The sequence below is a fragment of the Pocillopora damicornis genome, chromosome 2 (genome assembly GCF_964200805.1).
Source record: "Pocillopora damicornis chromosome 2, jaPocDami1.2, whole genome shotgun sequence".
Classification (NCBI taxonomy): domain Eukaryota; kingdom Metazoa; phylum Cnidaria; class Anthozoa; order Scleractinia; family Pocilloporidae; genus Pocillopora; species Pocillopora damicornis.
Window position 1 is genome coordinate 11,060,760 of NC_142671.1, and position 24,668 is coordinate 11,085,427.

Below are 24,668 nucleotides of genomic sequence, written 5' to 3' on the forward strand. Positions count from 1 at the left end.
ATAAAATTTATAACGTGCTTCAAAAGCGAGGCTTGGTGGCGAAAGTAGCTAGTCTTGCGTAAACGTGCAAAAGCGCTATTAGATCAAAGTCAATGTTCCTGTGGCTTGCAGTGCTTAAGAAATGACGTCTCAATGGAAATTGATGTTTGGTTGCTACTTAAAATAACGGTCTTGACCAAAATCATGGAAACATTTGGTGCCATCCAGGACAGATGCACTTTAGATTGAATATACCGCGTTCAATGACCAAAACAGAATAAACGGTAAGATTTTATTGACGGATTCAACCATTAGTGTTTGATTTTAAATTCTAGGGTCGGATTTTAGACTCAAGTGTCTGTTTGGAGACCTTAGTGTCCGATTTTAGGAGCTGGTGTCCGATTTAGAATTTTAGTGTCCGTTTTAGACACTCGTGTCCAATTTTGGGCATCGCGTTCGATTTTAGAAATTAGTGTCTGATTTTATACACAAGTGTCCCAGTTTAGACACTAGAGTCTTCTTTGGTACACTGAGTGTCCGATTTTAACGGGGTGAGAAAGACTGAGTTTCTTCTAATTTTTCTTTAATTCGTTCGGGCTCCTGTTTAGTCTATACCATAAAAACTATTTGCGATGGATAATTTAAAGAGATTCTCAGACCTCATAGTTGAATATTTGGCCATATTTGGTAGAAGTAAGAGGTAGATTGCTTTTGGTAAGCGACGACATGCGAGATTTCACTCCGCCATTCTGCCTAGCCATGAACGCTTGAGGGTGTCATTTCCTCGGTCAGCGGAAACAAAGAAAGTACCCGGATGATCTACCATGTGATTCAAAACAGCCGGGAAGTACTCTGTTGTTGTGGATGTCGATGAAAGACACTCTATTTAGTGTTTTTAGGGTATGTAGATTTTGATTTCCTAAAACTTACGTTATTCTTGAAATTATGTGATTGCTTGGATCACATCGATCTCGAAAGAGACGTCGTAAATCGTTAATTTCCGCCGTGTCGTTGTCGGAGTTATAGCACTACAAACTTGCAAAGAATTTCTAGTATACATGTAATTTGTCGGTTGTTGTCCTTTGTAGACGTAGAGGAAAAATGAGGCGTGCTCGATCTAGGGGAATGCGTGGAGGCCCTGGTCGAATGCCACCCTTCATGCGTGGTCCTCCGGGACAAAAATTTGTTGTCAGCCATTCGACTTTTGATCCTGTTACGGTAAGTAAGTTTAAATGAAAGTAAAGTACTCCACGTGTCATCAAGTTAATACTTGATCAGGATTAGATAAATCACTGCATGAGTTTGAAAACTAACAGTCAGTGTTTATTTAGTCGAACGAGTGGTATGCAGTACGTAGATAGTGCTTTTATACCGTAGTCTATGTTGAGATTGTCGTAGATCGACTGTTCCAGGCGTTCTTTAAGTGTAAAAGAGGAAAAAAGTGGGTGAGTTAAGACAACGGCTCTCGGGGAAACAGCTTGAAAGGTCTCAGTTTAGCCCTATACTATTCCTAAACAAGACCTTAGTCCCCAAGGTAATTTGCTGTTTTCGTTATTGTCTGCCTTCATTTAAGTAGTGTCTGCATAATTAAATAGCAGTATGAGGAGAGACTATGGAAATTGTTTTAAATACTTTATAGTTTTATGAAAACTTGTGGTTCACCCCATGATTGGGTAGTTGTGAGAGTGTATGAAAAAGCCTCTTATTTTAAGGCAATCACATGTCTTCATGCAGTCTAGTCCAAAGATGGTACAAGTGCTTTTTTTCTAGGCTTGATTGTTGCCGCTCTTTAACTCTTTACATCCTAACATCAGTATGCATCTTCTCTATACTTTTCTGTTTACATTTCCTAAGATGTTGACCAGGAGAATTTGTTTAACAATCAAAAGCTTCTCTAGTTGGTGATCATTTCCTTTACTCTGGTGACCTTAGTAAATGAGTTAGGTGTGATATTCATAGGTGGAACTAGATGCCCTTTGGGGTCTAATAGTTAAAGAGAATATGTGTGCAGATCGCATGTAGCCCCCTCTTTCTTGGTGTAGTCCATTATAGGAGTTTGTGTGGTGACTTAACTATTGTACTGATCTCTGTTAACATTGACGAAAGACTTAAAGCTGGAATAGAATACTCCCTAATAATAAGTATCTGATTAATGCTGAAGTTATGTCTACTGTGTGTGTTCATTTGTTCTTCTCTATTGGGATGTTTAGGCTGAGACCTTTTTCCCAAGAGCTTCTCCAGCACCAGAGGAAACAGCCTTTACACAGGTGAGAGCTTCTTAACTGATACTTTTGTAGATGAGGCCCTTTTGTTTTCAATTTCATCACATCCCAAAGCACTGAAACGATAGTAAGAACAGTCAGAGGTAATATGATACAAGCAAAGACATTTGAGCTTCAGATATTGCCCTTTTAGGCCTTTTTTGTTATTTTATGAGACTGATGAAAGTAAAGGAAAATATATGCAACAGTATGTTTTTTAATTCCCTGAGTATTTTTGGTAATGGATGAGCTTGTTGATTAATGTTTGTCTTTTCCAACAGGCCCTTTTAAAAAGAAATCAAGAGTTAACTCCTAGTGGACAAGAACAAGTAATTAGGTTTTATTTTATTATAATTGTTATTGCCCAACCTGTTGTCAGCACTGAATAGCATCAGCTGTGTTTTATATCCTCCTGCGAGTTAATGTGACTGTGACTCTGCAATCAGCTTGTGTCATACAGGATGATTTAATTTTCAGTTATGGGTCAGTGGGTTAGTGTAATGTTGATCCCTAGCAGCTTTGTAACTTGAGTTGTCAGAGAGCAATTTGGCACTTATTAGCAAATTTTTTTTACTTTTAGGATTAATAGCTATGCTGGAAATTAAGCTTTACAATAAAAGGCTTAAGTTGAACTCTAAACATTCACATACACCTTAATATATGGAAAGTAAATATTGCAGATCTTTCTGTCATGTGTGATATCAGCCATGCAGTATCTGGGAAAATATGAGTTTCATCAGTTGGTTACCATTCTTGTTATCCAGGCTTCTGTTCAAAATCTTGTGACAAGGATCACAACAGTGTTGGATAATTTAATTGTTGCACCTGATGCAGCTGAGCTGGTGAGTACGGTTAATGTAAAGTGGCTATAGCTTTACTTACTGATAACTAAAAGTTTAAAAAGTTGATAAGTAAAGTAAAGAAGAATAGAGATACTGTTGATGATTTCTTGAAAGACAGGAAAAGTTAACATTTTTATATTTGTTATTATGATCCACCATTCCTCCTAAATGTTTCATCAATAATTTTTCAATTATCCATGGATAAACAAAGATATTCAATTTCCACAATATTATTACAATGGAACTCCTCTTTACAGTACTCTGTGGTTTATGTTGTTTTATAGGGTTTAGAGGAGGTGCGTGCAGTTGGTTCACACAAGAAGGGAACAATGTTACTTGGTCATCCTGTGGCTGACTTAGCTGTGATTCTCAAAAAGTTGCCAACAGGTATATGAACCAGTCTGCTGTGTTTTAACCTTAAACTCTCATTAGCTGATGATTAATTTTTCTGCCTGGCTATAGCCATTTCTTTTAAGAAGTTGATGTTTTATCAAGTAAGCTTCAGCAATTTTCAGTTGAATTTGAAAAGGAATACAAGATTTCTTTGCTTTTACTTAAATTTACTTTGGGATCAATCTTGAAAAAAATCACTCCATCCTGTCAAGCAATCAGATGCAAAGCCAAAACCTATATTGTCTTGGTTACTCTTGTTTTCCCATACTTTAGGCTTTTTTTTCATCTTGATATCTCATTAATCATTGATGCTGGAATCCTTTGTCTGATTAGTAACTGATTTCTTTGGTTTTTGTTTTGCAGTAGTCCGCAAAAAACCACTCTAATGTGCCCTGTAAAACCTATTTATTTTGATCTATTCACCTATTTGTTGATTCATTTTTTTCCACAGAAACTGATATTCTTGCTTTAGCAACAAGAGTACAAAAATCCTTGAAAGAGGATGGTTCATCAGCAGGTATTATTGCAAAATTAGTAGCCATTAGTCTTGTCTTACCCCTGGCTATATAAGGCTGTGGCTAGGGAAACCCTGTGCTGTTTATCCTCGGCCTTCTTCCTCAACTCTCTTAACAGACGCTGTTTTCTCATATCTCTTTTTCAACCACCTGTTGCCATGTGTATGGAAAATTAGTGGGGAAAGATTAAAAGGAAAAAAGATTGGCTCCCTTTATTTTTTTGTTGTAGAACAATGTTTACTATTCAATGTCTTCAGCTGCCATACACTGTAATTTCAATGTACATTGAACTTTGTCCAGGTTGCGATATGGTCTTTATTTAATGGTTTTTATTGGTATTTATCATCTTCTATTTTATCTTATCCAGAGTATCCAATTCAGTCAAATGAAGGAGGTAAGGGTTTGTCTTTTGAACTACATTATGCATGGTGTTACAATGATGTGCAGTGCCCATTGCAATAGGTACTTGTTGAATGGTGAACATTTATTTAAAGGTCTTGATCCTGTCAATCAGCTGCTCTTAAGCAAAACTATACTTTTCACTCACAGTCCTGCAGACTTAAATTACTCACCAGAGACTTGTATGATCCATGTCAGGGCTCCTTAACCCTTTAACTCCCAGATCAAATTTGTAATTCGTCTGACTGTTAACCATACAATTATAATGTTAGTTCAGAGAATTCAGTATTGGATCAACTAATTATCCCCAAATTGACATTTTTCTTTATTCTCATCACTTATGTGGTTGATATTGTATTGATATTGTATTGGTCTTGGTCACTCATGGGAGTTCGAGGGTTAAGTAGATTTTTCTCTCAACATTTAGGATTTAACATCAGTAGTCCAGAAGGGGCTCTTGTCCGTGTGTTGATAACAACTCTTCCTAAGAATCTGCAGGATGCTGACCCAACAAAGCATGGTAAGTGAACAGTGTTGAACTTCTTTATATTATACACTCTTTATATTTATGCCATTAGTCCTGGACTTCATATGTAACCTTAACGCAAAGAATATAAAATTGCTCCATGGTTCAATAATTCCTGCTGATGCAAACTATCCAGGCATACAATTTCAAGTGGGAAAACTTTCATCCAAGAATGGGTGTGCAGGCATTACAGTCAGTTAAGATGCGTTATATGTACATACATTCACTAGATGAGTTTTATTTTGGCAGTGGATGTAAAACTTCTAGAGGGTGCATTAGCAACAATAAGACATGCTCGCTGGTTTGAAGAAAATGCTTTCCACACGAGGTAAGAGAACAAGTTGACTTAAAACAAGTTTTTAACAATCTTCATGCAGCATTACCCTTTAACTCCCCAAAGAGATCAACTTGAAACTTCTCCCTATAATATCTTTACATTATCCAGCAAACAGGTATTGAGAATATTTAAACTTATCGGGTAGGAGTTGATATCTTGATCTAACACCAAATTCTTCTAACTAATTCACAAGTAAATGTGTAGCAGCTAGAGGGGAGAATTAGCAATCAGATCTTGGGAGTTAAAGGGTCAATCGTCATTTGTTACTGATTGGAATGCCCTCACTGGTCCTTTGTAATTCACCATACACGAGTGGAGAAGGTGTATGTATACAGATCAATGGAATAAGAAAGATAGTAAATTTTCTTTTGTGAGCTTGTTAAAGAGATAGAGAAAGATGTTTTTCCTCTTGTCACGAGTGTGGTCCCTATGCTCATGACCTGACAAAAAACATCTCTTTCTAGGCAGATAAATATTATTGCAATGTACAAATTTCCAGATGTGAAAAGCTACTTGTACAAGCATGTAGCATAGTGCAAGGATCAGCCGTATTGATAGCATTGTGTGTGTTAATAAATATGGGAAACATGACAAATTTTGAAATGATAACATTATGTTGGTTTCTTTCAGTACACGTCTCTTGGTGAGACTTTTTAAGGATCTTAGAAAACGATTCACTGGATTGCAAGGTCTCACACCGTGGCTTATAGACTTGCTTGTAAGTGCTATTCTAATAGTGTAGTTGTAAACTAGTGATGTACAGTGTTATTTCTTAAAAATAGTGGATTTTCATCTCAAGAGAGAGCAAGGATGTGACAAGTTTACATCACTTTACCAACAGGAAATATTTTTAACAGTGTCTTTTTTCTTTTTAGGCCCATCGTGCAGCTATGATGAATTCATCACGGCAACCTCTTCCAGTCAACGTTGCTTTCAGGTGAGACATGGAATTCTCACAAATCCTGCTTTTCTCAAGGACAAATAAATTTCAATTCACAAGCTATCCATATTAACTGGGAAGTTGTGTAAATATCAAGAAGATTAAAATTGTGTGGTGGCTTGTTCAGTGTTCTAAAAACTTTGGGATTTGGGTCGTTTTATTATCACGTCCGAATGATATATATGTAGGGAATGGGCTTTCATGCAGTACAAATGAACTTAAAACTTAGAAGGAATTCTTTTCATTTCAGGCGTGCTTTCCAGCTCCTCTCAGCAGGATTGTTTTTGCCTGGTTCATTAGGAATAATTGATCCTTGTGAGGTGACGGTGATATTTAATGTTTCAATTTGAATTGACGTATTTACTTATTTATTTAGTCAGTTAGTTAGTTAGTGAGTTAGTTATATACCAGTAACTTACAAGTATTTGTTTGTTCTGCAGTCATTGTTGATTCTCAATGTGAGCTTACAAAATCAGATCATAATTAAAATACTTATATATCCAGAGAAATTCATGTACAAGTGTCATAAGCCTCAGGATCGGGAGATTGGACAACAAATCTTAAAAAGTGGAAATAAATTGCTTTTACCTTCACTTAACTTTTTTCTGGGTGTTTTTCGTGATTGTTCAAGTGCGGTTGTTTGTATTGTACCTTGACATTGCTGTATTTTCTTCATTTAGTCGGGAAATGTACGCGCTCACAGTGTCCTTAGCCTCGAGGAACAGGTATGAGCGATGTTCCTTATCTTTTCTTCATACTGTTTACTAAAGTGGCTAACGTTATATTTTGTACGAAACGACATCCAGTGGCAGTTAACTGTTTTTTTTTCTTCATCAATTGTTTGTACAGGACGCTATCACAACTTGTGCTCAAACCCTTCTGCGATGCTTAAACCATGGGGCTTACCACGAAATATTAGGATTGGTAAGACAACACGATTGTAGTAGAGTTGTGCTTCTATATTTACCAATGTTTCATGCACTAGTGGTAAAGTAGATTGTAACAGTTGTAATAACTGATTGCGGGGTAATAGAAGTAGTTGGACGAACATGTGAACCCTTTTCTCGGCGGCCTCCTTTGGAAGAGAGGAAAGTGGCCGTTGTAGAGAGGTGGCCGTTCCAGATATGTAGCGGTAAAGTACTTATTTGAGCACAGATTCTCAGTGCAGCATATAATGTATTTATTGACCCAATGGAAAAGCTGTACGGGAAACAGTCTGGCTTAAGGTCTTAATCGAGGTCTGTACGTCATGAACGAGAGCCAAACATTTTCCCCTCGGGCTCGATCGCCGCTTTTCTTCTTTCTCTCTTTCTCTTTACAGCCCACGTATCGAAGGGCTGCGCGGGCTTACTCTTTCCTGCACGGGTTTATCCTTTCCTGCACGGGTTTATCCTTCCCTGCACGAGTCTATCCTTCCCTGCACGGGTTTATCCTTGCCTGCACATGTTTATCCTTCCCTGCACACACCATCCGGGATTATTCAGATGTGTTTCAGTAGCAGCGTGCGCTGGGGGCGTACGGGTCACATGATAAAGCCAGGTGACAATCAAAAAGCAGACATTGATGAAAAGAAACCTTAAATTGATGGCCATAGAAAGAGACGGCAAAACGAACAGTGTAGAAAGGTGAAAATAAAAGTGGATTTTTGAACCGTCTACCGGGACGAAAAAAGGGCTTTTTGTAGAGAGAGAGCCTTTAGTGAAGGTTCCACATAACCTACACGTTTGTCTCTTTTCTTCAGCTGTTGGTCAACGTATGATATGATTCAACAGTTGATTTCTGTTTCTCTTTTTTTTTTCTTAGAGTCAAGAAGGAATTCCTCAAGTTGGTTAGTATTTGATCTTAGCCAAGAAATTATCAAGAAAAACTTTTACCAAGAAGACTTTTGAATGAAGAAATCCGAGAACATTGATGCAGAATATAGAGAAGTCGAGCTTGCTGTATTTTGTGCCGTTCCTCTGGCATTCGGGAATGAAACACGAAAAAACAAGTCCTTATCGAAGTACTAGAATTAAATCGCGGACAGACACTTTGGAGGGCGTGGCTGTGTGTGTGTGTGTGTGTGTGGGGGGGGGGGGGGTGGAAGGTGTACAGAACCTGATTCGATTGTAACACCTTCTCTCTGAAAGGCATTTGCTGGGAAACTTGCTGCCTTCCCAGTCCCTCTTACCATTGTTTTTCTGAAATACCGTGTGCAAACTGGAAAACGAAAACATTGGAAGGGGGGGGGGGGGGGGGTGGCAAGGAAAAAGTGCAAGTGGTATCTTAACTAACGATGTCCGAGAACCTATTTACCTTTAGAACTGTTCTCCAAAGGACAATTTGATTCTTGGTTCTCATTCTCGTCCTTTGTCTGTACCCAGCTCTGGAGACTGAGGTGTCCAGTTGGGGAGGAGTGATCGTCACACCGGGACCGAAGGCGTACGAAAAACAACAAGACCAAGAAGACGAAGAAGGGGAGAACGAGGGAGAAGAGGACGACGATGATTCATCCGAGTTATCAGGTCAGGAACAGGCCGAGGAAAAGATGGAAACAAACCAAGAGAGCTGAATTGTGGTTAGTAGTTAGTGGTTAGTAAGATTGGTTCTATCTGCAGTAGAGCTTTGCCTGTAACACATTAAAAGAAGGGCATACGTTCACTAGGTATCGATGCCTGTGATAGACTACTACTCAAAGTGTTCGTCGGTTGTAAAGCCAGCTATATACAAACATTTTAACCAACAGCTGGAAGAAAGAGGAAACGAAATTTTAATTAGCTTTCCAGAAGATTTTCCGTTCTTCATGTCTTTCAGTATTTAACGCAGTTCAAAGCATAATCCTATCATTGTTATTGTCTTGCTTTCGAAGAGACTTCAAACATTGAAACGCCTCACACCAAACTGCTCCTTATCTTTTCTATTTTCAGACTTTCCTTTTCTTGGACCTATCGGACCACTCGGTGTAATGCAGATTTAGAGTTCTTTTGTAAATTATTGTGTTTATTTCGCGATGTATAACAACAACGGATGTTTACCATTAAAATTGTAGACTTTGTTCTTTACATGCCTGTGTTCCCTCTATAGTTCATTTATTTTCTGTGTCAGGTAACAACTCGGGGGCTTTGGGACTTGACTTAACACTTTCCATGGCAATTCTCTCTACTTGAGAGAAATCCTATGAATATCTAAAGTAGAGTTTCATGTCGCAATGAAGCAACACCTGCAACAACCCAATTGCTCGTTAAATTTTTTTTTTCTGCTCTATAAAATTTGAACTTCTTTTACAAGTTGACACAAATCAAGGGTTGAATCCCAAGAATGACTTTGACTCTTGGCAAATTTCTGTAATTTCATGACTGAGTTGTGAAAAATATTTTTAAGAGCGTCAAGGGATTTCTTCTCTTCACAGTCCGTTTGGTATCTAAGCTGTGGAAGGGCGATCACGATCTCGTTTACTTCCCCCTCAATTCCGATGGTGTAAAGCTCAGGAAAAACAGCCCGAAGATCGCTGACAACTTGCTCTCTCAGGGAGGTATTGCGGCAAACCAAGTTCAAAACGAACACTCCTGAAAAGAGAAGAAAACCTTAGGAGGAAGGTTAACCCTTACAATTCGACCACATATGGGCCAGAGATAGAGAAAATGAATATAAACCTCGTTAAGATAAACCTGTGGTTCTCTTTAAACTATGTGAAAGTGTAGTCTGATCGTGTGGGTGAGTGCAGTCCTGAGAAGGACTGTTGTCTGTTGTAGTGATTGATGTTTCGACAACCTGAGCGGAAGTCATCTTCACCACAAGCGAGCGACAAGAAAATGTGATGTCAAGAATCACATTGTTGAATATCATCACCTTACAAACCACACTATCGACTGCCCAATGCATCATCGGCCTACAGCACTAATTATTTTCAACGACTGACTCTAGAAAGCTGGCTCACTAACTTACAACGGACTTCCCTGAAAAGGTGTCAGCTACTACCGGATCCACACGAACGACTTACTCACGAAATCAACATCACAAACGAACCGAACACGATGACCTAACTTTACCGACGACACTTTCACATAGTTTGCGCCACTTGAGTCCTCACGGCTAAACTTAACTATCAGTTCACACGAACCGGACTTTACATTCGACTGAAAACAACTACTAACTTGACTCTGACGATGACTTCCGCTTAGCTCGTCGAAACGTCAGGCAGTCACTACTACAGACAACAGTCCTCAGGGCTACACTCACCCGGACGATCAGACTTAACTGTCACATGTTACCCCCGGGTTCAAGCCATTTAATGTCTTTAAACTGTCATAAGCACTTAAACTTAAGCATGAAATCTGGGGCAGTCGAAAAATAAATTGAAAAAAGAAATGTGCACAAGTTAAAATATGGTTGGAATGGCAAAGAAGTTGACTTCACACTAAAAGGAGATCAATTTAAATCCACCGCCGCAGTGTGTTGAAAGCGATGTGCAGGCTGGTGCTTTGGATTGTCTGGCACCCAGTTGCACGAAAACCTTACCTATTTAAGTCAAGTAAAATCAGGAGCACATAACCTACGTTATATGCATTTGTTGAAATCACTTGCTTGTAATTTAAGATGCAGTCGTTCCCCGTGAAAAGCTCTCTAAAAATGCCCATTCTTCCTTAGTCAACTCTCTCTCCAAACACCAGCAACTGACCTGAAGGAGATAGCAGGGAGTGAACCTGTTTGAGAAACGCTCTATCCACGAAGGCCTGTGGCGGACAACTCATTCCTACGCTCGTGTCTTTAGAATCCACGTCAAAGATAATCACATCATAGCTTGGAGTGCTCTCTGACAAATAGTAAAATATGAAACAATAATGAAAAACAGAGAGACACTTCACGGTTTCTTATGGGCACCAGGAGAGGGTGGGTAATAGACGTAAGTAATCATCGCGAAAAATTCAACGGTAAGAAAGTAATTTCGTTCGTCTTACGATGGAGCTACTTGCGGTGTGGATCGCGATGTGTCAAGTGCTTTCCGCTTGTCTTCTCCAGGCTAAGCCTTGTTGGTTCATGACTTTTTGTGTAACTGGTCGACTCCATCACCTAGAGATTAGCAGTTGGCAACCGAAATGCCATTCGTATCGTTGGTAGCTTGTTCCAGGCCTTCAGTTGACGAAACGGAACGCAACTCATAGTAAACAGCGCGATGGCAGCGGACGAATGAAATAACGGGGTAGATTTGGGTCGGGTAGCGCCACGACCCGAACAAAACTGCAGCCCTTTTTCCGCAGCGCCTCTCAGTTTATCGCGCCTGGAAGAGGCTACATCCAAGGGCACTATATCGTGAGACAAACATCAATACTCTAATTTCATTATATCCTCATCGATGGCATAAACATCCTGTGGTCCTCTTTTGGGTAAGGAAGTGTTCTAAAAAGTTTAAGATCAGAAAACAAACCTTTGGATCGAATATATTTCAATCCGTCTTCAATGATGACTTGCATTCTATCATCTTCTTTGAACTCAAACCAACTATTGGCAATTTCGGAAATGGATGGATCTAGTTCTACGACCTCTACAGAAAGCTGTGAATCAAAGAACAAATATCAATCAAGGGCGATATAAATAAAACAAGATTTCAGCAATATATTGAAAATTGTAGTAAACATGGTATGGGGTGCACGTCATTAAGCTAAATTCAAAGAGTAAACACAGTGATCAGGAGATAAGCAATTATTAGTAGAAGTCATGGGGCATAAATTCTACTTGTTGAAAGAAGAAAGAGTACAGGCCACTTTCTACCGCTAGGAAGCACAAACTGTGGGGAATTAGTAAGGATAGCCCACACTGTCTCGTCTTCACTAGATTTTTATTCTTCTCCTCTTCTATTCTCGCTAGGTTTTCACAACTGTCACAACTCCTCGACTCGACTGATATAAAAGATTACTTCGACTGAAAGCTAAATAAATCACAGGCAATTGTTCCTTATCTTTGCGGGACACCTTAGTTAAAGAGAACGCTGATTGGCTAGATACGAATCTTCCAGACATAAGAATAACAAAATTTCCAGACAAACATTTCACAATCGCTATTTGGTATCTATGCTATTATTCTGTTTCCGACACACTCCCCCCATGTGCCTTCCAAACGGAAGCACATGTAAACAGAGGAAACGGCTAGCTTAATTAATAATTAAATTGAAATCAGAAACAAAACAAAACAAAGTAATGAATGTCAAAGTTCGCTGAAATCACTTTATATTCTCCGTCCATCCGCACAGTTCTGTCCTGCGTTTAGTTTTAAAGTTCTTCACTCTCTATAGCGTCACGAATACGCAAGTTTGCGGCAACCGCAGCATCTCTCCGTGGACGAAAGACTGGCGCTTTAGCATTCAGGGGGGTAAGGACTTCAGCTCTCTCTAGCGCTCTATCGCATGCTAGTTCCATGGGATAAAGGTGTTGAATCGGCCTCTCCAGAAACGTTTTCCCTGCGCGCAGCTTCACTCCACGTACAATTCCATCACGGCCGTTGAATAGTTTAACGACCACTCCTAATGGCCACTTTCCTCGGTTCTTTTCTTCTGAACGAATGAGAACGACGTCACCAGGCTTTAAGGGCCTCGCCTTGCCTTTTCCATTGCAGTTGTGACGCTCTCTGAGCGCCGCCAAGTACTCTCGAGACCAGCGTCTCCACACAGCATCCTTACAAGACCTCAAATACTTGGCACGCTTTCGTAGGTCAGTTGTCTCCTCTCGCCATGGTTCTTGTTCAGGGAGGCGAATACATCTTTGGAATAGGAAAGAAGATGGGGTGAGTAGAGGGAGCTGGACGTCATCTTCTACATAGGACAGGGGGCGGCGATTTAGTTGAGTTTCAACATCCAGCACGACTTCGCACAGCTCTGACCAGGATAGCATTCCTCCACCAATTACTTTATAGAATGCACGTTTGAAGAGGCCCACTAGTCGCTCAAACTGGCCACCCCACCAGGGTGCTCGACTTAGGTTAAACCTCCAGATAATCTTCTCCGATGCAAGGTAGCCGTGAACTTGCTCATCTTTCTGGATTCCTTTCAGTAGGTTTGCCGCTCCTACGAACGTTTTTCCATTGTCTGAAAAGATCTTTAAAGGTCGTCCACGTCTAGCGATGAAACGCTTCAAGCTTGAAAGAAAGGTAGTAGTTTCCAGATTAGGCAGGACCTCCAAGTACAAGGCTCTCGTTAAACTGCACGTGTAGAGCACCAGATAGCCTTTTCCTTCTACACGAGAGGACTTGCGGTACTTAATCGGCCCAGCAAAATCTACGCCAACAATTTCAAAGGGAGTTGAGCCCTCAGTTCTCTCCAGAGGCAATAAACCGGGGGGTGGAGCTGCGAGAGCAACAGCCTGGAAGCGTTTGCACCCATAACACTCCCTGATGACTTTCTTCGCGAGGCGCCTCAGGCGGGGAATCCAGAACTCTTCTCTCACTTTAGCCATAGTAAGCCCCACTCCCCCGTGAAGAGTGGCTTTGTGGACGTGTTCGACATATTTGTTTGCGAACGTTGTGGCGTCTGGGATGTATATCGGATAGACCCCTTGCAGTCTCCCACGGCACTCAAGCAATCCATCTTTGTTCTTCTGTAAGTTTAGGCACAGGCGATCTTCCTCCATGCTTTCACTTCCCCGGCTCTGTACGCGTAGCAACCAAAAGTGTTTCTGCTTCTCAATTTCGTCTGTTGTCAGGGTCCCTTTGTTCTTGTCGCTCTTTTCGCTCTAGCGTTGTTTGCGAACCGCATAATCCAAGCGCACACTCGCAAAGTCTTCCAGTAGTTGTGCTTGGCCAGAAGATGGTCTAGATCGTCATCAGCTTTAACGGCCATGGCAAAGAGCTCCTTTGTAGCTTTCATTTCTGCGTTAGATTCAGCGGTGGGCGCGGTCACAAGGTCGGCTGGCCATTTCGCAGGATCACTTAGCCACTCTGGTCCCTTCCACCACAGTTGGTTCTCCTCAGTTACCAGTCCACCTCGGCTAGCAAGATCTGCAGGATTATCCTGAGTAGGTACGTGCCTCCAGACAACATCAGGGTGTTCTCTAATTTTTCGTACCCGGTTGGCCACAAACTGCTTATAGTCTCCTCCTCCTAGTATCCAATGTAAGGCAACGCTGCTGTCAAGCCAACAATGCAGCGAAGTCACAGGGAATCCTTGAAGTGCATCTTGTACGTTGGTCAGAAGATTTACAGCCATGTGACCGGAGACCAGTTCGCGGCGAGGTATTGTCAGCCCTTGTTTGGCCAGTCTTGCCTTTGCTGTAACCAGGGCTTGGTTGATTGCGCTTGACTGTTTGACCACAGCGTACACAGAAGCGGCCACGCCCTTTCCGCTCGCGTCTCCAAAAGCATGAAGTTTAATGTCCTCGATAGGTTCTCGGACGCTGGTAAGTGCTCGTGGACAAGTTACGTGTTGCGGCAAGGAACGTTCCCACTTCTGCCACTGCTGTTCTAGGGGGGTGGATAACGGAGCGTCCCATGCACGTTTCTCTTCACAGGCATCGCGGTACAGAAGCTTTCCTTGCAGGGTGATTGGAGCGATAAGACCAAGGGGGTCATAGATCCTCGCCACTTTTCCCAGAATCCCTCTCTTTGTCGGTTGGGCAACTTCCTCTGGAATTGTAACTCCAACTTCGTCCGTCAGTTTGTTCCACTTTAAACCAAGCAGCCCACATTCTCTCGGCTTGATTCCGAGTTGTTGCTTGGCGTAGCTTAAGTCATCCCCAGTTTCAGTTTCTTCAGTGAGCTCTAGTTCAGTCACGTTTGAATGCCACTTGTGTAAGTGAAAGGTGGCCTGGTGGAACATCTCAGTTGCTGTAGCTTTCTTTTGTTTCGCTTCTTGGATAGTACCTCCACCAGAAATGAGATCGTCAACGTACAGTTCTCGCTCGATTTCTGCTACGCGATCAGGGTGTGTAGGTCTGCAAGTGTTCAGATGGTGCTGAATTACGCCGCCAAGCAGAAACGGCGAGGGTCCCAAACCAAACAAAGCTCTGGTGAATCGGTACGTGCGAACACGAAAAGGATGCTTGCTTTCCAACCAATGAAACCGCAGTGCATCTCGGTCCTGCTCTCGGATACGCACTTGAAGAAATGCTTTGCGAATATCACCAGCGATAGCCACTGAATGAAACCGTCCCCTTAGGAGTACCTTCCATAGTTGATTCTGCAGGGGTGGTCCAACTTCCAGACAGTCGTTTAGGGAAGGGGCTGAGTCGTACGCTCTTGCTGAGGCATCGTAGACAATACGCATCTTGGTAGTTTCTGCACTCTCTCTCACTACTGCTTTGTGCGGGATGTAGAATTCTCTTTGAGTTGCTGGCATCTCTGCTTCTTCAATAATTCCTTCATTAAGCTGTTCTTGTATGATAGCGTCATAGTCGTCTAGCCTTCCTGTCTTCTTAAGTCGTTGGACTAGGCTCCCCAGTCGCTTTAAGCTTCCAGACTTGTTAGAGGGCAACGGAGGATGGTCCCCTTTCCAGGGAAGGCCAGTTTCATACCAACCCTCAGGGCTGCGGCTGAGTTGTTCAAGGAATTCTTCATAAACAACGCTCTGATCGCCATTAGGTTTGTCTTCGAGTCCTAGGACGTCCATCCGGTAAAGCTCTTCATAGTCATTCGAGGCCGTCTGCGCTAGAAACATCTTGTCCAGGTCTGTCTCCGTTCCTGGTGACATGATGGTCCATCCAAAAAGAGTGTACTCAGCCACAGGCTCGCCGATAGCTCCGGTGCGTTGGGATTCTCGAGTTTTTATCTTTGCGTAGTCACTCGCGCCCAGAATAACATGGACCGGAAGTAAGCTCTTAGTGTCGGTGTCTTCCATTCAAACGCCTTCCAGATGGCGGTATTTGCTGATCATTTCCTTATAGTTAGGATTTTCCACGGACAAAAGTTCAGCGCGGTCTACTCTAGTTACTCGTAATGAAATTGCATTGTTTCCTTTAGTGTCACTCACTTGCGTATTGTAAGTTTCTGTCCGCTTAGTCACTATGCCCACGATAGTTTGTATACGGCGTGTTAGAGTGCGAGCTGGTACGAGGTTTAGACGATCCAAGATGTATCCTGAAGCATAAGACGCAGTCGCACCGGTGTCCAGTAGGGCTCTACAGGTCACGCCATTCAACTTGACAAGTACGATTGGATGGCAGACTTTCTCTCCTTCTTGAGTTGCAGTTAGAGCCACTCCGCCGTTGTTCGCTCTTTGGCGTCCAGTTGCCGACGGTCGGTCGCAAATAGATGAGTGGTGCCTTTGTTTGCAGTGTACGCAAGATGCGCGGCTTCGGCATTGTGAAACGCTGTGTTGAGGCCAAGTGCAGTTGAAGCACAAGCGTTTGTTTTGTAGAATGCGACGGCGCTCCGCTGGAGATGTCACGTTCTCACACTCCCAAGATCTGTGTCACGCGATCGCAGTAGACACACGCGTGTCGTGGGTTGGGTTCGCCCTGTCGCGCGTAGAAACTTCTGTCACGAGGCAAACGTGGGGGACGCGGCGGACGCGGCGGGTGATAAATCGGCGGAGTCGGAGACGTTTCGTTTGCCTTTTCTACCCCCAGAGTTTCCATCGGATGAATGGCTTTCCATTCTTCTAAAGCCTGCATAAGGTCCCCGAAACCCCAATCTTGCCATCCCGGTTTTCCGCTCACGAGGTCTGCCTTTATGTCTGGCAATTTGTCTAGGACGCCACGCACCATAAATAAACACCCAGAAAGTTTACCTAGAGTCTCTAATGATTGAACATTGTAGTTCAAAGTCTGACAAAATTTATGAATTTCATTAGGGATGCATCCAGTTACCACAGGTAAACCATTGATGTTATCAATATACGCTCTCACAATCTCGCTTGTCTTGCCATAATTGGACTTCAAGATATTTTTAGCACGTTCATAACCTTCAGGACTAAATGGGAGGCCATCGATTGATTCACAAACATCACTTTCCAGTAATTCTTTGAGATGAGCAAATTTAGTAACCGGGGGAATATCGGCTGCATCGATTTCCGCTTTGAACTTGTTCCAAAAGGAAAGCCACTTTTCGTAGGTGCCGTCATATTTCGTAATTACCAGCTTTGGCATTCTGACATTTCCCTTACTTAGGGGTTTTTCGGCGGGCTGATCGGGCGACTGCATTTTTGATTTTTGCTCAAGTTTAAGTTTTTCAAAGTTCAGTTCATCCTCCCTCCTTTTGGCTAGAAGAGCCTCTTCCTCTTCCCGTTTTTTGTTTATTGCTTTTGCCCCAGCTTCTTCGAGATGACGATTTAAATCTTCTACTTCTTTATCTACATCATCAATCGTTTGCTCGATAATTTTTCCCCATTCATCAACTTCGTCAATGCTTTTCCCCGCTTCAAGCTTACCTTTCTCGATGTCTAGCTTCAAGTCTTCTATAGATGCCACAATCTTTCCCAGAGTTTCTTTATGTCGAGTGATCTTCTCGATATTTCCCTTCTCCACGACAGATTTCGTCCTTCCTCGTGTCAGCTTTAGAAGCTGAAGTTCTGCCTCCAGTTTAGCTTCCATTGACTAACAGGTTGTCCAAATCACTGCAGGTCCCGTCGGAGGTGCCACTAATGTGGGGAATTAGTAAGGATAGCCCACACTGTCTCGTCTTCACTAGATTTTTATTCTTCTCCTCTTCTATTCTCGCTAGGTTTTCACAACTGTCACAACTCCTCGACTCGACTGATATAAAAGATTACTTCGACTGAAAGCTAAATAAATCACAGGCAATTGTTCCTTATCTTTGCGGGACACCTTAGTTAAAAAGAACGCTGATTGGCTAGATACGAATCTTCCAGACATAAGAATAACAAAATTTCCAGACAAACATTTCACAATCGCTATTTGGTATCTATGCTATTATTCTGTTTCCGACACAAACTACTGCAAGTCAGTTTTCGACGAAAGTAGAACAAGCTGTTATCAGAGGAGCGGACGCAAAGTATGAGAAAAGTGTGAACAAGGGCGAGGGACAGCATACGAAAAAGGCCACACGGAGTGAATGCGGGATGTCCATCGTGTTTTGAGCTTCTTTGTAAATTTGTTTGCCTTGCTTTGCTTTCCTCTTCCGCACGTAATTCACCATTCGCGCTTAGCTCCAATCCAATGAAAAAAAGTAGAAATTAACGAACAATTACAACATAACGGCTAAAAGTTAGTAATATCCTAAATGTCAGGGTTTATTTTCAATTTTTTTAATTTTCATATTATATCTTAAAATCACCTTCTTGAAGTATTGATGCAGAAACATTGCCAGTCCTCCACCACCGAGGCCAACTATCAAGCCTTTCCTCTTTTCGTCTAAGATTGTACATAATCAGAGACATATTATACAGACAACGATACTTAACATTATTACTCAAAGAAAGTAAATTATGAAAAATGTTTGGATGCAGAGGACCACACGGCGAAGAACTGAAATTGCTTGGCTTCTCTGTTGCCAAATCTCTGGTTCAAGAGATACATGAACTTGAAGTCACTGCTGCTGTTCATAAAACCATATCCATTAAAGGCCAACATAACGCTGAATGTGCAAACTTGATTGGCCCAACATCGTTCCCAGGGTCTTTTCTCCTCCTCCCAGGTGAAAGAAGGGAGTCAGAGAGAGAACCCTGGAACGAGGTTGTGATTGCTCAAACTTCGAATTCAGAAATTTTCTTTCCTCGTTTTTTGTTTCACAGTTTTTTTCTCTATTTAAAACAAAATCTGAAACGTGATTTGCTAAAGCATTTCAGAGCCGGTCGCAAAATAGTTTACCGTTCGCGGGAATACTATTTCGTGGTTGATGGAACCCGTAAAGATTGCCATGCTACACGCTGGACCACGATGGCTTACCTGTGGTACAAAATCCCTCGATCCAGGCCAGGCCGGTGACAATCACTCTGTGATGCTGACAAGCTAAATACCCATGATCCACTCGGGGACTGCTGTTGTTATGAACCTTTGCCTTCTGTTTTCCTTTACCCTTTTTAACATTTGTTCTGTCTGTATAAACGGTGCAATTATCATTATTACAATATTAGTGAGTTATAAATAACAACAGCATATGATAAAGCAATTTTCAAACGAGTGTTGAAAGGAACTCGGGATTATATCAGTTTTGCTTTACTTTGCTCTGTGATTGGTACAGAAAACTCGTGCCACTCTCCAATCAGGTGCGAAACAAAAACCAACCACGACTTGGTCGCTTTTGGTATAACTGAAGCACCATACATGATTTCATTGGTTGAAAACCGAACATTTATTTTAAAGATAAACACCAGAGAACTTAAATATATCAAAGTTAAGTTGCAAGTTACAGAAATACACCACAACATTTAATAGTTATAAAAAAAACAACAACGACAACAAAAAACAACTCGGTATCTTAGAAAAACCATCAGAGACTTTGTAAATTCTTAAACCCACGCAGCCCAGTCAATTGGAAGGTAATTTAGTGTTAACACCTGAGTTGAAAACGTAAATTGGCCACCATAAAGAGTAAAAAAGCTGACGTTTCGAGCGTTAGCCCTTCGTCAGAACGATTGATGAAGGGCTAACGCTCGAAACGTCAGTTTTTTTACTCTTTACGGTGGCCAATTTACGTTTTCAACTCAGTTGTAAACACTAAATTACCTGCTATACTCTCCCACCGACGCAGCACCACAGTTTCTTTAAAAACTTATCCCCTTTATCCATCAGTCAACTGACAAGCAATTGCTTCCTATTGCTTAAACGAAAAAGAACCAAATAAGAGACGTGCCGTTATTTTTAAGACAAAAGCATACCATGCTTTTACTTCAACGGGCTTTCAACGTTATGGATTCCATCAATTTCATCAATCCCAATAATTTTGCAAAAATGGGACATTTTCAGTTTCGCGAAATTTATTAATCGAAATTCAAAATTAATCCGGAATTACTTTGGTTTTTCTTGACTTTAATTCGCTTCGCACCAGCCTCTAAACTGATCAGATACAAAATTAAAAGCAATCGCGACTTAGTCACACGTGTTTCACGCACTTCAAGCAGTTTGCCTGTCACAGGCAAGTTCTAATTAGCCAATGATGGTTTAAACCTTTATTCTCATTGGCTGTCGTGATTACTTCGGTTTAAGTGTTTCGCCACTTAGTTAAAACCTGCTTAAAGAAAAGTTCACCTGTTATTAGTCGGGCCTCTGATTGCACTACGTTCTTGTTGCTAGGAAAAATGAGTCGTCGAAATTTCTGTCCTCCATCCCCGTCGACATCTTCCACAACATAGTCTCCACTCGACTGTGAATTTCCTTCATACAAAACTACACGGTTTCCAAGATCTTCGCCGACAGAAAGGAAGGGTACCTTAAAGATGAAAAGAGAAAAACTAATTTTAAAACTCAACTCAAACATTACAAATGCCTCCTTTTAGATCTTCTGGAGTCTGCTCGTTAGCTTGTATTAAAAGAAGCAAAATGCAGAATTTCTACTTTTTAGGGACAGCATTAGAGAGGGAAAGAAAGATATTCTCTCCTTCTTAAATTGCAAATCCCTATAACAAAAATTGATGGTACTGCTGTTACCCATCGAGCTGACGTGCCAGTCTATTAAAAGTTTACCCTTCCCCCTCCCCCCCCCCCCCGCCTTCCCTTGCATCTCGCCACGTATGAAAATTGGGACACTTCTCAAGCAGCTATTAGATGTCTGGTTTGAGAGAGACACTGCAAAGTAAATTGTCTCACCCTAGAAAATAAATTAATATTAAATTCGATTTACCTGTGCATTACGGCTAAGTTTTCGAGGAGCAAGTTCCATGACTTTGGTTGACAATTCACCCTTAATAGCATCCATGTCAGTAAAGGTGTGTCCTCTCCCAAGAGTCACAATCACAACACGCTCAAAACCTGCATTTGTGCTAAGTTCTGTTTGTCCTTCTTTCGACGAAAATAACCATTCTGTTTCCCTTCCTGTGAAAAAAAAACTTAACTTGAACTCTCAATTATAACGAAACAAACTGATCTAAATAAACATTTAAAAAAACAACGTGCAGTGTACACTGATAATGATAATGATCACAATTACAACATTATGACAATGATGATTGTAACAGTAACGATGACGGTAACGACGACGGTAACAATGACGATAACGATAACAATAGTGCTAGTGTTAATGATAATGATGAAGATAATGCTAATGCTAATGCTAGTGACAAAAATAATGTTTAAAATAATAATAATAATAATAATAAAAATTAGAGATTTAACAATATTACTGTTCATAGGCAGAATTGGAATTTAGAGATGTTTCAGTTTGTTTGCTATCTAATATTGACCAGAGAGCAAATCACCTTCTAATTACATTATCCAGTCTTTAACAACCAGGGCCTGAATTTTACACACAAATAGATTAATAGCATCAACTACTGCATTTTGAATCTTACTTTGTTGACAGAAGTCTTCAGTTTTTCTACTTTTCTACCATAAAACTTGTCCAATATATTACCTTGTGGTACAATAAATATGGCAAACTTTCCATTCTTTGCCAATGAAGGTTGAATGTCTACAATTGCCAATGAATAACGAGGTTCACTTCTTTGTTTTTGACCTCCAGATGATAAATACAAGTCTACATTGAGGTGCTGCTTGGGTCTCAACTTTTCTGCAGGGAAACAAAGTAAAGCAGTAAAGGAATAAAATTGAGTAAAACAGAAGTGAGAGCATGGAGAGATGATTGAAATGCTGGTGGGGCAGAGAGTTGCATTCTTGAGGTAGTGTCTACCCCAAGGCATGGGAACCCTCCTGGTGAGTGGAACATTACACACACTAAGCCAATATTTACCAACGAGTAGACAGGGTAGAGGAGCAGTGCAGGAGTTGGTGCAATATAAAACAACATAAGTAAATAACACAACTTTAAACAGGTGGAGGATAGGATGTTATAATCATAATGGGAACACCTTGCCAAACATAAAAAAATTAACTTCCATTTCTCCTAAATATTGTGTAAGAAGTTCAAGGTGTTCACTGTCTATTGTGGTGCAAGACCTCTCTTATGGTATAACATTTTAACAAAGGGTTGATTTCCAAATAGAAACAGAAAATGTATTTGCTGTTAGGGTTACCATTCTAAGATGGATAAGGTGATTTAATGTTGTTGTTTTGTAAGGGACAGCTGGGAAATGTACACAGTTTTAAAATGTATGCACAGGGCTGTTTCTCTGCTCATTTAAACTTTCTATTACTTCATTGCATTCTTGTTTCCAGTCACTACCAAGGGCTTCTTTAAGATCATATCTAAAAACAGCACTATTGACCAGCATTGTCTCTAGCTGTACTTGGCCTAAACTGCATTTTTAAATTTCTTGGAACTGTTGCACCATTCACAATGAATCAAAATTTAAATTTTACGATCTTCATAAATCTTGCATTTGATAACAAGCCTTTGTTTGAGAAAAGAGTCTTCACTCTGGATTAAAGATTGCACTGGAGAAAAACCACAGCAATTAAGCTTAGAGAAATAGTTCAACAAAGCACTGTCTTACAATCATACCAAGAGATTTCCTTGTGATGAAATATTGCTGGATTTCTTGAAGATTAGTCTTGACTTCCGAAAAACAATTCAATCTCTGGATGCTTTCTGTTCCCTCAAGGCATACTTCAATGATTTTTAATGGCTGACTTGATAAACCTAGATGTATATAAATCATGTATAGATTTAAAAAAAAAGCAGCAAATAAAAGCAAACCTATAGATTGCATAAGACAATCTGTGTCTAACATTTGCACCAATTGGCACAGTCATTCTGAAAACTATTCCATTAACTAGCATTCTTCCAGCCGAAGTACATGACCAATGCCAGAGGTTCCTTGTTATTTTATGATTAAGTATTCCATAGGCATGTCAAATTTGCAATGTGTTAATAAGCTGACTAAAGTTATCATTCTAGACGAGTCCACTTAAGTTTTATTCAAAAAATGAGAACAAAAATTCATAACACAGTTATCCTACTGAAATGCAGGACAAATAAAAACAGTCTTCAAACATATACTCTCAATTTCTGTGTGACAGTTTATTTGAATGGGCTTTGTCCTCATTAAATATCACACAGTAGAAATCTCAAGCTCATATCCTTGTAGCTAATGTGTCACTACCCAAAGAATATTACACCCACTTTATCTTCCTTGGAATAGATTGTCTCAGCCTGCACACCACACAAGTATGGTTTATAATAATCACCTGCAGATTTTGTCTTTGTCAAGATAAAACAAAACAAGGGAAATGAAACCAATTTTCCATCTAATAATTCTGTGTTCAGCATGTGCACCCTAAAGAACCATCCAGATGAAAAATAGACCAGAAGTTTATCCAAAACATCTGTTGTTGCCAATGAAAAACAAATATATCGGCCACCAACTTTCAAAAGGCGTTGTACTGCTTCAAAATGTTGTGCAAAATCATATAACTCAAAAGAAGATTGTTCTTTGCGTATCATGTCCAGTTCTCCCTTGTCTATTAGTACATTGAAACTATCAGCTTCATCATCAATCTGAAAAAAGCAAAAACATATAAGCTCTAATAGATACTTTCCAGTGGCATTACAGGCAAAGTTACAGAAAAAAAACTTTAATTAAAACTTTTAAAGAAAATTGGTCAGTGAAAATTTGAGTCATTAGCTCCAACAAAATAGAATCTAGAGGCACTTTTAAAATGATTTTCCTTAGAAATTCAATGTTTGTGATTTCAAAAATTACATATGTAAAATAATTTTATTATTTTACCTCTAACCTGACCTATGCTTTACCCAAGGATAATGGACGCTGACTGGGGATGTGAGTTATATGTCTATGGATAAATTTCACAAGTACTTATTCTCTCTTCTGTTTGCTGCACATAACTTGTGAGGTCACATCTATTTGCTTTCAAAGCGGATAGATTTGTATATTTTCATAGCTTGGTTTCTGAATAATGTATCGAAGTAGTATGGAGAAGTTACGTGTGGATCGTGTATAAATAGACAGCTCTTTTACTTTAAAGCCTTTCGCCACAACGAATTGAATTTCAGGTCTGTTCTCTTTGTTCCTTTCTTTTGCAGTAGAAATGTTCTTTTCAGAGTTGTCCACCCCAACGACAGCATGGAAGCCTGCATCGTACAAATCTTCGATAAAGAGAGTTTCTCCATCACTTGTCGATTTGCAGCCAGTTGCTAAAATTCGATCGCTCGCTTTGCAATACTTATGTAGATAAAATTTCAGTTCTCTATAGTTCCCATAGCAAAAGTCAGATTCAACTTGCTCGCAAAACAGCTGACTTTGCCGTTGCTTGAATTCAGCATTGATGGGACTGCGAAATATGAACGACATCCCGTCCACGCTTTGCCTGAATGATACTTCCGTTCACTAAGCATGAACTACTACATTAACCGCTGGTCCTCTCATTAACCGCTCGCGGCTATTGTGTACTTCGCAGGGATCCGCAGGGGTTGGGACGAGGAGGGAGCGAGTTGGGTCACGATTAATAAAAAGTCAGATTTGGAGGAGGCACATCAAGGGG

At 40.6% G+C, this 24,668-nt stretch overlaps 3 protein-coding genes across 4 annotated transcripts; 1 reads left to right on the forward strand and 2 right to left on the reverse strand.

The window, feature by feature from the left end:
• The first annotated feature begins 743 nt into the window (after positions 1 to 743).
• Positions 744 to 9,233, forward strand: LOC113670797 (interleukin enhancer-binding factor 2 homolog). Its single transcript, XM_027186993.2, has 18 exons — positions 744 to 879; positions 1,068 to 1,197; positions 2,190 to 2,246; positions 2,522 to 2,569; positions 3,005 to 3,082; positions 3,367 to 3,469; positions 3,927 to 3,992; positions 4,358 to 4,384; positions 4,817 to 4,909; positions 5,165 to 5,243; positions 5,883 to 5,970; positions 6,128 to 6,189; positions 6,443 to 6,512; positions 6,873 to 6,917; positions 7,042 to 7,116; positions 7,996 to 8,020; positions 8,556 to 8,749; positions 9,099 to 9,233. Exons 2-17 carry the CDS (start codon positions 1,081 to 1,083, stop codon positions 8,741 to 8,743), a joined length of 1,221 nt encoding a protein of 406 aa, XP_027042794.2. The 5' UTR covers positions 744 to 879; positions 1,068 to 1,080; the 3' UTR covers positions 8,744 to 8,749; positions 9,099 to 9,233.
• Positions 9,154 to 24,530, reverse strand: LOC113670796 (eEF1A lysine and N-terminal methyltransferase). 2 transcript variants are annotated; one of them, XR_016183425.1, is made up of 11 exons: positions 24,146 to 24,530; positions 23,355 to 23,664; positions 22,669 to 22,806; positions 21,622 to 21,777; positions 20,893 to 21,083; positions 20,301 to 20,481; positions 18,999 to 19,148; positions 18,388 to 18,464; positions 11,130 to 11,723; positions 10,850 to 10,984; positions 9,154 to 9,737 (listed from the first exon to the last, which is right to left on the reverse strand). XR_016183425.1 is itself a non-coding variant. In XM_027186992.2 (11 exons), the coding sequence occupies exons 1-11, from the start codon at positions 24,476 to 24,478 to the stop codon at positions 9,433 to 9,435; spliced, it is 2,103 nt and encodes a 700-aa protein (XP_027042793.2). In that variant the 5' UTR covers positions 24,479 to 24,530; the 3' UTR covers positions 9,154 to 9,432. The 2 variants fall into 2 exon arrangements, 1 of the variants encoding a protein (XP_027042793.2); XM_027186992.2 differs by having other exon boundaries at positions 11,597 to 11,723.
• On the reverse strand, positions 11,996 to 13,790 carry LOC149049871 (uncharacterized). The gene has a single exon (XM_089195486.1). It carries the CDS (start codon positions 13,788 to 13,790, stop codon positions 12,438 to 12,440), a length of 1,353 nt encoding a protein of 450 aa, XP_089051612.1. The 3' UTR covers positions 11,996 to 12,437.
• Positions 24,531 to 24,668: the final 138 nt, after the last annotated feature.